Source organism: Aphanomyces invadans (genome assembly GCF_000520115.1).
Source record: "Aphanomyces invadans strain NJM9701 unplaced genomic scaffold supercont1.37, whole genome shotgun sequence".
NCBI lineage: Eukaryota > Oomycota > Saprolegniomycetes > Saprolegniales > Verrucalvaceae > Aphanomyces > Aphanomyces invadans.
In genome coordinates this window covers 94,712-106,897 of record NW_008580182.1, presented here as the reverse complement: position 1 = coordinate 106,897, position 12,186 = coordinate 94,712, and the positions used below count along the sequence as shown (strand labels likewise).

At 54.4% G+C, this 12,186-nt stretch overlaps 6 protein-coding genes across 7 annotated transcripts; 2 read left to right on the top strand and 4 right to left on the bottom strand.

Moving 5' to 3' along the window:
- Window positions 1–921: 921 nt before the first annotated feature.
- H310_12191 lies at window positions 922–2,518 on the top strand. 2 transcript variants are annotated; one of them, XM_008879177.1, is made up of 5 exons: window positions 922–1,465; window positions 1,514–1,721; window positions 1,781–1,963; window positions 2,007–2,162; window positions 2,208–2,518. In XM_008879177.1, the coding sequence occupies exons 1-5, from the start codon at window positions 1,035–1,037 to the stop codon at window positions 2,487–2,489; spliced, it is 1,260 nt and encodes a 419-aa protein (XP_008877399.1). In that variant the 5' UTR covers window positions 922–1,034; the 3' UTR covers window positions 2,490–2,518. The 2 variants fall into 2 exon arrangements, with proteins under 2 accessions (XP_008877399.1, XP_008877398.1); XM_008879176.1 differs by having other exon boundaries at window positions 2,007–2,518.
- A 542-nt stretch (window positions 2,519–3,060) lies between these two features.
- On the bottom strand, window positions 3,061–4,296 carry H310_12190 (hypothetical protein). Its single transcript, XM_008879175.1, has one exon. The coding sequence runs from the start codon at window positions 4,197–4,199 to the stop codon at window positions 3,195–3,197; it is 1,005 nt and encodes a 334-aa protein (XP_008877397.1). The 5' UTR covers window positions 4,200–4,296; the 3' UTR covers window positions 3,061–3,194.
- A 1,438-nt stretch (window positions 4,297–5,734) lies between these two features.
- H310_12189 (hypothetical protein) lies at window positions 5,735–6,543 on the bottom strand. Its single transcript, XM_008879174.1, has one exon. It carries the CDS (start codon window positions 6,480–6,482, stop codon window positions 5,775–5,777), a length of 708 nt encoding a protein of 235 aa, XP_008877396.1. The 5' UTR covers window positions 6,483–6,543; the 3' UTR covers window positions 5,735–5,774.
- A 353-nt stretch (window positions 6,544–6,896) lies between these two features.
- Window positions 6,897–8,029, top strand: H310_12188 (hypothetical protein). Its single transcript, XM_008879173.1, has 2 exons — window positions 6,897–7,374; window positions 7,419–8,029. The coding sequence occupies exons 1-2, from the start codon at window positions 6,962–6,964 to the stop codon at window positions 7,957–7,959; spliced, it is 954 nt and encodes a 317-aa protein (XP_008877395.1). The 5' UTR covers window positions 6,897–6,961; the 3' UTR covers window positions 7,960–8,029.
- A 314-nt stretch (window positions 8,030–8,343) lies between these two features.
- On the bottom strand, window positions 8,344–9,502 carry H310_12187 (hypothetical protein). The gene has a single exon (XM_008879172.1). It carries the CDS (start codon window positions 9,216–9,218, stop codon window positions 8,400–8,402), a length of 819 nt encoding a protein of 272 aa, XP_008877394.1. The 5' UTR covers window positions 9,219–9,502; the 3' UTR covers window positions 8,344–8,399.
- Window positions 9,503–10,198: 696 nt separating this feature from the next.
- H310_12186 (hypothetical protein) lies at window positions 10,199–11,761 on the bottom strand. The gene is made up of 8 exons (XM_008879171.1): window positions 11,361–11,761; window positions 11,202–11,309; window positions 11,079–11,158; window positions 10,871–11,017; window positions 10,739–10,814; window positions 10,524–10,676; window positions 10,425–10,465; window positions 10,199–10,371 (listed from the first exon to the last, which is right to left on the bottom strand). Exons 1-8 carry the CDS (start codon window positions 11,727–11,729, stop codon window positions 10,281–10,283), a joined length of 1,065 nt encoding a protein of 354 aa, XP_008877393.1. The 5' UTR covers window positions 11,730–11,761; the 3' UTR covers window positions 10,199–10,280.
- Between the last annotated feature and the right edge of the window lie 425 nt (window positions 11,762–12,186).

Below are 12,186 nucleotides of genomic sequence, written 5' to 3'. Positions count from 1 at the left end.
GGTCGAGACAATGTGGATTCATAACATGAAGTCCACCAACTGCGTCTGGAATGCCACGTGTGTGCTGGCTGTTTCTGCGGCGTTCATTCCACCGGCATTTGGCGGACCGGAGCCATTTCGACCACCCATAAACTCCACATTCATCATAACTTTGCCGAAGACACAAGTTTGCATCGTGCATGGGAGCTGTGCTGCCACGCAGGACACATTCGGCGCCGTTTACTTCCATAAGGCCAACAGAGGCCCGTGGTGGCCCTCCAGTACCTGCAATTTCCCTCGCCAAATATCTCCAACTTGACTCGCGCTGATCGCTTGAGACAACATGTATCATCGAGATTATATACAGGCAAGAATATCGCACCGGAACGGTTTGATGATTGTTTTGACTAACGACAATACTTTTGTTCGTGTCTCTTCAAATATTTCATTCTTCCCTCTTAATCAAGTTCAAGCATGCATTGAGATTCCGTTTTGGTCCATTCAGTCAAATTATTACATGGTGTGGTCGCGCATCTAGGGAAATTGTGTCGGTGTTTTGTTTTGAAGATGCGGAACGGAGAATATCTTGTTTACGTATAAACGTCCATAGGAATAGAATTTTGTCCAATTGAATCTCGTCAAATTCAAGAATGTCAGCTTTTTCAACAAATCAAAACATTTGTCTTGCCGTGGTAGAATGCACTGGTCCCTTTACGCCATGACTTCGATTCTCCATACATTATTCAAATCTACTGCGGATTTCGCACGAAGCTGTCCATACGAGGCGGGACGACATCTTCCCGAATATTATTACTCCGAACAGATATAGTCATGGGCTACTAAATCGATTTGCACTGTTGATGGGGTACATGACTCTCGTCCATTCGACGTAATTCTGTCGACATGGAATAAAAATTTCTGTAATAAGAAATAGATTATGGTAATATTGGTCATTTGTCACTCCCCCATGTAGAGGCCTCAAGCTTCGACTAACTTCGACTCGGCCCCCGAGTGCCAAGGGATCGTCGTCATTGCATCAAGTTTGACGTCGTGACATGACAGCGTCGTTTCTTAAGTGGCCGAAGAAGCACTCGTCGTCTGTCCTGGGCAACAACCAGGACGGAAACCTTCTCGATGGACATCCGGTGGAAGGCGCTGCGCCACACACGCCACCCACGGCCAAGGCCAACAACGGCGGGCGAAGCAAGCGCTCGAACAGTTTGATGAACATTTTCCAAAGAGACACGTCAGTCGAGCAACATGCGACGGACGCGCCAACGCCGAACCGCCATAGCCACCATGATCCTGTTTCGAGTAATCAGGACGACAACGACCTCAAGACACCGTCGTTGCTTCAACCTGAAGCGCAGCCGCATCTTGAAAAGAAAACATCCAACAAATTTCTCGAAGGCACCAACAAATGGCTCGAGTCCACCAAACGACGATTCTCCGCCGCCACCATCACGACCACCACCGTTCTCTCTCGGTAAAGATCGTGTCCCATTCTAACCTTCGCCTCCCATCACTGTTCTAGCCGTGGCTCCACGGAAATATCTCCACAGACTGGCCGACATATCGGCGAGGCTGTGCACACGGCAGGCGGCGCCGGAGTTGTAAATGAAATCAAGGCTGACGGGAGCACCGTCGTGCGCTTGGTCTCGACCGAGTGTGTCAATAGCTCGTTGGTAATTGTCGAGGCTGGCGGCGAGATTGAGCCGCTTCCAGCTTTGCCGCAGGACACCGTACGCTCCATCTCGACATCCATCATACCGCGTACAAATATGTCAATTGTGATATGTAGGTCGTCACGGCAGAAGGCATCGGCACTGCCGTCGCATACAATCCCACGACCAAGGAGTACACGGTCGAGCTGATGGACAATACGACGCGCACATTTGGCATCGACCTAGTCCATTCCATGGACAAGGACGGCGACGAGGCGTCGACGACTTCGACGTTGTCGCCGCAGCCAGACACCGCCTCGGTACATCTCATTTTGCCATGGTACCATAGCTTATATGTCGTAGGGGACATCCCTCCGATCGAGCTTCCTCCAAAAGATGGCCAAGGCCACACCCAAATTTCCTGCTTTGCTTAAGAACCGATCCACTGGCGGCAATGCGCTGAAGTACCACGTTGGTCAGGCCGTCTTGACGCAGTTTGGAGACGGTGTTGTCGTCGACGTGGGTTTCGTGCGATGGAAGTTGTTGTCTGATGTGTGAATTTAGATTCAGCACGGTGACGCAACAGTCGTGGTCGTCATTCACTTGAGCTTTGGTGCGACGGCGTATCTCCAGCTCGACGCGATCAAGCAGGGCTTAAAGGCGGCGGTGGGCGACCTCGTCCAGACGCGCTTCGGTCAAGGGCTGGTGGCGTCCGTGGCCGAAGAGAATGTGTTCGTCGTGACTGTAGACGGCGAAGATATGTACGCCCATGCGTCAGAATTGACGAAGATCTCGCCTCCGACCAACTCATCGTCGCGCAAGTTCCTCCACTTGTTTAAGAAGTAATAACACCAGGAAGTGCATAACTGGGCAAACGTGGTGGTACGTTGGCGAATTGCACAAGAAGTTGCGTACTTTCTGGCCAGGGAGGGGTTTCCACATAGCCCAAGTAAACTGTAGGCGGCGACATACCTATTCAAGTGGAGAGACGTCGGGGACGATGCAGAGGCGGAAGGCAGCATCGTGGAATGGTCTGGGATGGATGGGCGATTTCCCCTTCCTCTGTCATCGAAACGTGCGCATGCCCCAAGTCAGAGTGCTCTGTGAAGTCTCCCTGTTGCGTCGAAGGAGCTTAGCTCCACCGATTCGTGGTGGGCAGTGCATAGATAGAGTGAGGTCGCTCGCTGCACTCGAAAGACTCTCCCCATCCATTTGCCTTTTTTCTGTTTGTGTGGTTTGGTTGTGATCCAATGTCTCACCAAGATCTTCCGATGCACAGGCCATGTGGCAGGATGGACACGGGTGAGATACTTCGATCGCTTTCGCCGAATGTTCGGTCGCCTTGTCGTCCCGCCAGCGACATCCATTTAACGTGGATCTTGGAATAAAACGTTCACGTTGTTTCTAGGAGACAATCGAGAAAAAACGCGTGTTTACTACACCAAACCATGTGGGGTGTCGAGGTATCCGGAAACCTATTCGTATCCGGAGGAACATCGGTGGATTCGAGGAATAAATATGGGGGAGGGTTGGGTCTATCGTGTCGGGTGGTCACTTGCCGCAGTGACGACATCGGTGCGCGGGCGACAGCGGCGGGGATGCAATGGAGGTGGCTGGGCCATTGGCAACGTGTTGCTCGGAGGACCTGGTCTTGAAGAGGTTGCGTAGGCTGAACCGCCGCTTTGGACTCGCGTCAAAAGACGACGTTGACGATGATGAAGACGAGGACGAAGCATGATTCGGGCTCTTGGAATGCCAGGATAGCGACCCCGACGTCCTTCGATGGAACGATAGCGGCATGGGTGGGTCGAGGCACGGCATGTCGCCCGCACGGACTTCGCTATCGAGCTGTCGGTTCTCGGTCATCACTTCAACCTTCTTCAAGTTGAGGTCGTTCTTGGTGCTCGGGAACGCTCGCAAGTAGGCAGCGACTAAGTCTTTGGTCTTCGCCACGAACGAGTTCGCGTAGTACATCTCGTCGGACGCCACGTCGAAGTGAGTGCCCCGCATTGCATGTTGAAGCAGCTTGGCGAGGAGAATGGCGTTTGGAAGCGACCGGGGGGTGTGCGGTTCAAAGCCCATCAATTCCGGTTTGATCAAGGTTGGACAGATCAGTCGGAGGAAAATGCAGCCTCCGACTACAATCGTTGTGCCGCGGGTACTGTTGGGGAACGCTGCCTCAAACTCCCGCAGGATATACGCACAGGACAGTCGGAGGACATACGGGGCATACTTGTCCAGGGAGCTCACCATGCGATGCACGATGTCTGTGGCGAGGTCCATGACTTCATCGCGTGTAAGGTCGGCAAGTCTCGCCGACGGGGACAGGGCGCCAGAGAGGAGAAATGAAAAGTATGCTTGGCCGTACTTGTGGCCGAGGTCTTTCATTTCCGCCGAGAGCCCGGTGGACGCGCGGAGAAACTGTTCTTCGCATCCGTGGACGTTGTCCAGTTCGATCTTCACGACGCGTTCAAACGTCTTGAGCTGTGGAATATCGTCAAAGGGTGGCGTGGGGAGAGGAACGTCCGTCGGGCCGTCGGTCAAGGTCGCGGGCATCTCGAGCGACGACGCGCGCGCACCAGCCCCGTCGTCGAATGCAAAATGAAAAATTATTCCACTGGCTCAATTAAACGCATCGGGCCGTTGAGCGCGGTAAACGTGGAATTTTATTTTGACCAACATCTGGGCCGTTGTAAGAAATAGAATATAAAGTGAACCACGTGACGGAGAACGAACATTCTGTGAACGCGCGCGAGTCGTTCGCCCAAGGCACCACGACGGCCTTTCCATGGCCAGCCGACCTCCTGCGGACGCTGCCGCCCGGGTGCAGGCAACCAACGCATGTTCCGCAGATCTCGCCTCGCTTCACCGTGGTGGAAGGGACGTCCTGCAGACACACGTCGCGCCGTGGACATGCACTTTCGCGACGACACCACCTCTTGTGCCACTGTAGCCACCACGAAAGAAAGCCACCACCATCCATGTACACGACCTCCCGGCAACACACACAACGGCTGTCGAGCACCAGCAAGACGACGGCGCAGTGGACGTAGCCCCAACGTCCGAGCGGACACCTCTCAACCGCGCGACGTGCGCGAATCCAAACAGCGACATGCCGTTGACTTGGCTGGACGATCGAAAATATTTTCACCGCATGTGACATTCTTTTTTGTGAATTTTTGTGTGTGAACCAACCCATGTGCTGCGACGGCGGGGTATGTCGGCGGACGACGCAACGACCGGCACGGACGTGGGCCATCCACGTCTGGGCGAAACATGTCCGACCGCGCTCGTGGTGACACTTGATCCCTTCATGGAAGCCGCACCTCGCCACGTTCGTGTGTGGTGCTTGGAACTTTTTTCCGATGGAAATGCCACGACCAGGCACGGCGAACGTCTCCTCGACGAGATGTGTGGTTCAAGCGCCGGAATGGAGGGGGAAGGCATTCATTCGGAGACAAGGATATCTTGAAGGGGCCGTGCGGATCGCCCAGGGGGAATCGTGCCTCGTTCGTGGAGGAGGTCCATGCTGGTGCACGATGGATATGAACAACCCGAACGAGCCACTTCTGTTGCAAGGTGGCAACCAAATGTGGGGGAGGGGTGCCCGCGTTGACGATGGTGGTTCGAAAGGCCACCGATCTGCGCCGACTGCGTGCGCTCCCTTTGTTCCGTGGGTTCGGTAGTGAAGGGCAACCGAAGCTGCGTTTGCGCTAACACCGATGACGATTCCTGACCGAGCAAAATGGGATAGACAGCGACGGCAGGAGATCTTGTTGCCATTCCTCCATTGAAGTTTAGTGTGCGCCAGAACAGTCGAGCCGTGAGCATTTTGGCGCCGAAGGCCATTTCACAGCCACATGGGTGGTGGCTCCATGTGTCGGCGAGCTCCCCCAAAGAAAGACGTGGCAGTTCTCTCACGACTCCCGCGGCCATACCTACCAGGAACCGCGCTATCGTTGAAGCACCGCAGATGCAGTGGACATAGCGTGTTTGAACGGGATCTCGGGCGCGATATCGTCCTCGGTGCCAAGGGTGCTGTCCCAAAACTCGAACGCAAGCCATGGCGACTCCCCATTGCTCTTCACCGCCATATTGAAAGGATAAGAACAACTGCATTGAGGACGTGGGTTACTTTTTGGCAAAGCTGATTTTGAGTCGGTCCTCCGCGCTGAGCTTGAACCCGTTCAGGCCCTGCAGCGCAATGGACGCCTGGACTTCGTCCAAAAACTCGACGAACGCCAGTCCTTTCTTCCCAGGCACAAGACGGACCTCCTTGAACCCGTGGTACTGCTTGAAGAGGATACTGAGGGCATCTTGGTTGCACGCTTCGGGGACGTCCTGCAAAAACAAGATCTTGTGCGGCAGCACGACAGTCTGGGACTGCTGGTGGTGCTGTTGCTGTGCCTTGGGTTGAGAAGGCTTGTCTGCCTTTTTGCTCGCCTTCGCCTCCTTCACGTGTTGTTCCCACTTTCGCTTTTCCCGCGGCTTCGCGTTGGGTTCCTGTTGCGCTCGGATCAAGTCGTTTTTCTCCTTTGCGAACTGCACATTCATGATCTTGCCAAAATGAGGCGTTCCATCCAGAGCTCGAAGCGCTGTGCTGGATGCCGCGACGTCTTCGAATGTGACCCACGCTTGGCCGCGCAACCGGTGCGCTTTCATCAACAAAACTTGCAATACCTTCCCGTGGGCGGAAAACAAACCGTACAGGCTTTCCCTCATGCGAGGTTCCTTGATCTTGTCGTCTAGGTTACGTACATACAGCGTTTCGTTCGGCAGGGCATCTGCAGCAGGAGTGCTCGCCGCGGCGGCACTGGTGGCTGGTGCTGTGGTTTCCATCTTGTGTATCCAATGGAAGGGGGGCGTTCTATACTAAACTCAAGTGATTTTTTTCCGTGCCGCCTCACCACACATCCGATAAAGTTCGAATGGAATACCAAGTAAGTACGACACATTCCAAATTGGGCTTCAACATCCTCCCCACCTGCCGGCGCGGCGGCCATCCACGCCACTCGTCCATGGCGGCGCTGGAAAGTTCTAGCTAAGACTTTTCTCCATGGAGACGTGTGCATGTGAGGCACGGTATTGAGTAGGCTTTAGTTTGATGCCTCATTGTAACTGCACACTCGAGAGCAGCGCGAGGAATGGAAGGACCAGGTTAGAGGTACAGAGCTCCGTGCGCCATTCACGGATGTCATCTCATTGGAAGCTGCTCACTGGGAGCTTTGCGCCGATGCATCTTGTTGTCGTTCGAGCGCCGACGCGCCACGTCCGGATACACCACGTGATTTCCGTGTGATTTGGAGTTTTCGACGAACATGGATGCCGGCATCGTCGTGTTGGTGACCGGCGGCACGGGACTCGTCGGTCGCGCCGTGCAAGCAGAGGTCGAGAAGTTGTCGACGATCAACGAGACGTGGATCTTTGTCGGATCTGCCGATGCGGATTTAACTGACTTGGCGGCAACTCGGCGTCTGTTCGAGATGCATCGACCGACGCACGTGCTGCACCTGGCCGCGCGCGTCGGCGGTCTGTTCAAGCAGCTGCATGAACCCGTCGAGTTTTTTCGCGCGAACTCATCCATGAACGACAACGTCCTCGCGTGCGCCCATGACGTGGGTGTGACCAAAGTCATCTCGATGCTGTCGACATGCATCTTCCCCGACAACACGACATACCCCATCACGGAATCGATGCTACATCTCGGCCCGCCGCATGCGTCCAACATCGGGTACGTCATTCACGCTCGCCATGAACGCTTATGACGGCTTCAAGGTATGCGATCGCCAAGCGCAACTTGGACATCCTGAGTCAGTGCTACGTCCGCCAGCACCGCAAGTGTTTCACGTGTGTAATTCCGACCAACGTGTTCGGGCCGCACGACAACTTTCACTTGCAAGACGCTCACGTCATCCCGGCCCTCGTCCACAAGTGCTACCTGGCAAAGCAGCGCGGCGACGCTTCCTTTGTTGTCGGTGGGTCCGGCACTCCGCTCCGTCAATTCATTTTCAGCCACGACTTGGCCAAACTTCTCCTGTGGGCCATTCGTTTCTACGACGACACGTCCGAGCCACTCATTCTGTCCGTGGACGATGAGCTCTCGATTGGAGACGTCGCCGTGGCGATCGCCAAGGCCATGGACTTTCACGGCACCGTCAAATTCGACGCGACTCAACCCGACGGCCAAATGAAGAAAACAGCGAGCAATGCCAAGCTCCGCCGCCTCGTCCCGGCCTTTCAGTTTACGTCGTTCCAGGATGGCATCGCGGCGACGGTGGAATGGTTTATCAAGCACTATCACGACTGCCGCAAATAAACCCCATGGACCGTCGTACTTGTTTAGCATCGGTCTGGCTCGTCTTCTCACGGAAATGCTTGCAGTCGTGCGGGTCGTGCGCGATGCCATTCCTGCGCCGTCAGCAGCACATACATGTCATTATTTTCTGCTGACGTTTCCTGGAAGGCACGTCCTTGGTCGAATGCAAACGTTCGACGGCGTCTCGCGGAATACGCGCTCAGTTAACATGCACAGGCGTCGCGAAGGAAAGCGATTTAGGCCAAAGTGCTGGCCTTTCAATACATCGACCACGTTAGCTCGAATTCCCCATCCGTTGCAACTGCCACGTCAATGGATGGTTTCCATCGCACGATCCCGTGGCTAGAACAGGACTCGCCGGTGCCATCCACACCCCAGTTCCGAGAGAACAAATATGGACATTTGATTTTGCAGCAACTTATTTCATGGCGACGGGACAACTACGCGCGGGAGCAACCTGCGGGCTTGGCCCAACTCGTAGTCGCCTTGAACGACTTGAGGGCGGCAGGCACGGGAATCGGCCCCAAGCCATCGGTCAATCGCGCTTCGATGTCGTTGACAGACACCAAGTATTTGTCGACCGCCCCCAAGTTCTCTTGGTTGGGAAAGAACCACGAGATGATCTTGTCCTGGCCGCTGCTGTCCTTGGTCAACACGACCTTCCACCAGTAGTCGGGCGTGCGGATGCCATGGCTTTCGTAGAAGTGGTCGTTCGCCTCGTCCGTGTACAAGATGCCGCCCCACGTGTAGATGCGGTTCAGGTTGCGGTAGCACGCCTCGATGTCTTCCGTGGTTACCCAAATGCCTTGGTTGAAGCTCGACACTTGGGGGGCAATGTTGGTCATGTAATGGGACTGATGGCGCTGTTCGGGGCTGTCCGTCATCATGGAGCTCGCGACCAAGTGGCCACGATCGTAGCCCCCCCGAACGGCGGCGTACGCCTTGGTCGAGTATTGCTGGCACTGAGCAGGGATGGACGGGTCGGAGTAAAAGGACGGGGGGCGAGTGGCGTCCCTCTTGTCGGTAGCTAACGTGTAGTTCCACCGGTCCGCCGTGCGACGTTCGCAGTTGAAGAGGAGCGAGTACCCATCATGGTGGATGTAAAAGTCGTTGGACGGTGGCGGACGGGGGTTAGTTGTGGGTTTAAGCGTTGTCGTCTTTGCCAACTCGCTTATTTTGTCGAGATGGACGTTGGTGACATCGGCTGTCGCTGTGGCGGTCGCGGCAACGGCGAGGGCGAAGACGAGGGGAAGATGCATCGTGGAAGGGCTCGAGTTCAGAAATGGCTTTTGGTGCTTGAGGTTCTTCGTGGAGTTATCGATCAGATGCGTGGGTGGGGTACGCCGTAGTTCAAGGTGAAGATTGTTTTGAAATGTCGTAGCATTGGCAGCAACGACAATGGATCTGGGGCTTGGGGAGGCGATATGAGTTGCTGTTTTCGCCTGGCGAGCTATCGATGAGCGGCGAAAGTTACGGCCGCGAATCGACGGGAAGCACGAATGCAACGAAGCCTACGATTTGGATTTGCCTTGATATGCATTTGACAAGGCTACGCATTGATCAGCCACCGGAACCTTCGAGTGTATGGCGGGTGTGGCGATCTGTCTGAAAATTCGACCCGCGGCCTTGCATACTCACGCAACGTTCCTGGAAAGTTCCTGCGAGATCTTGAGCCAAGACTGGGCGACCATGCAGGCGTAGGTAGTGTTGGGTCGGTATGGTAGCTTCATGGCATGACTCGTTTGCATGCCCATGGTCTCCATGTGTGCTTCGCCAAGAACGATCGGAGCGCTATGGGTACGTCGAGTGGTTTGTCAATTCGATGGCGCTACAGTGAACCCCAGAAAACGCCTACTCCCCCAAAATGCCGACCACCTCCAAAACATGATCTGGTTAAAAAGATTCTGCCCCCTGTATACTTCAATACCATGTCAGAAATGCAATTCCTTTTGACCAATTGCAGTGCAGATACAAGAATAACTGTGATTGACTGACTGAAATTCCTCTTGTTATAGCCAATCAAGTTGGACGAATTCACATAATTCAACTAGATTGATTTTATTCTTCATGCATTTTCACGATGAAACCATGACAGCTTTTTCCGGGGTTCACTGTGGATGACATCCAAGCAGCGTTTCTTTAGCCGTCGCCGCATGTACCCGTCGCTAGTTGCAGCCCCATTCTGGTCGACTGCAAAAAATCGACTGGGGGATGTCCGATTTTGGCTTTCGCGTTCTGATTTGGGTGGTGAAAGCGACGATCGAATATTACACTATCCGGTGGTATTCCCACCATAGTTTCGTCAGGAATTCCAAATCCGATCAAGTCATGTGTGCTGTCAACATCGAAACGTTGGGCGGCGGCGGTGGCATGCTCTGGAGTGCATATGCATCCAGCACTGGTGGGACAAACCTGCCCATCGAATCGAGGTGTGACGGCGCGAGACAACGGATGCCTCGACGTACCCATAGCGCTTCTTGATGTCATTCTTGACGTTTTGCAGCAGCTAAGCACACATAGCGACTGTGGGCATGCAAACGAGTCATGCCATAAAGGTTTCATACCGACGCAACGCTCGATTGCTGAGCTTGCATGGCTGCCCGGTCTTGGCGCTGTTGCTGTTTGTGCGCCTCGAGCTTGAGTTTCAACGTGGCTATTTCGTCATGCAGCGCTGCGTTTTGTTTGTCGGTCAGCTGCATGCGTTCGAGAAGTTGGTCCTGTTGTGGCACTCCTCCCCATGAGGACGTGGGGCGCAGATTGGGTTGCTGCCAACACAAACCTTTTCGACTTGGACGTGTTTCAGCGCGGATTCGACCGATTCCGCGTACTGGACTTCAGTCACTTGAATCGAAGTCCTACGACCGGCGAACGAGATAAATCAGTGGTGGCGCCACAGTGCCGTTCAACGCACTCTTTGGCCTTTTCCTCAGCAACTACACTCTCGGCATCAAGCAGGTCACGGCGGTGCAACCTGCACCACCCCCTGAGTTCTTCCACACGCTGGTGGGCCACCACGACGAGGGCCCGAGACTGGGTATCATCGGTTGCCGACACCAGTCTAGAAATCGTTCTTTGTGCAGGTCCCACGATGTGGGAAGATTTTGGTGGCCAGGACTGACCTGGATGACGCGCATGCCTTGTGCAAGTCCTCCATCATTCGAATGTCCCTGAGTTTATCGGCGACTTGATCTGCTGCGGCCTACGCCTAGATTCTTAAAAGTTTCCACGTCGAACGCGCCTACGTCAGGATGGCCCTTTTGCAGTGCTTCTTCACGCAAGCACAGCCATGTGAGCTGCTCAATGTGCTCCTTGAACAGCCTTTGGGTTTCGTAGTATTTCCCCTTGAACATCTACTCAACGCAACGTGTCAGCGTGTTGTACGCAGCTCGCGGATGGGAGACCTCGAGCTCGACCAAGATGTGCTTGTTCATCGCGTCGAGCTTGGAGTTGTCCACTTCGGCTACCTCCAGCAAGCCTTCGGCTTCCAGCAAGTTGTCATTCACGCGTAGCAAGTGGCCAAGGACGTCCGTCTTCTTGAGCAATCGAAAGTACTCGTCCTGGGAAATCGCGTCGGGCATTTTGGACACAACGTTCGCAGTCGTCGAAGTTGAGATGAACGACGCCCGGGGAGACCGAGCAAACGAGGTGCGCGAAGCAGCTCTGACTACTGTGGTAGCGGCTACGGTCGACGGATATTTGGGGTCGACTGGAAGGGCCAAATGGCGATTCCCATGCGCAGACGACTTGATCCTCGGCGACAGTCGGGCCATTTCGTGACTCGGTATTTTTAGCACGAATATGCAAATCCAGCAATAAAACGGTTCAAGATCGCCAGGCAGAGTGCGTGGGACATTTGAATGGTGTGAATTAATATATCCACCAAGGGCACGACGGATAGAGAACCCCACGGTCCAAGTAGCATGGATATGCATGGGGTAACAACAGGGCACAGAAGTGCGTGGCTGCGTGCTTGGACTGATATTTCAGCCCACCACTGTCACAGTCGAAGTGTGCATCCGCAGTTCAACAACTGCGGCATTGTGGAATGGTATGATGGCGAGGCTTTGAAATGTGCGCGTTACATGCCATTTCGTTCGCTGTGCGTGCAGGCCATTCATCGGTACATGGCATAAACACGGGAAACTTTCTAGAGCTATTCCTTTAAATCAGTGCGATTCCGGATACTCACCGTTATATTAGAGCTCCAAATCAGTTCAGATAAAGCCA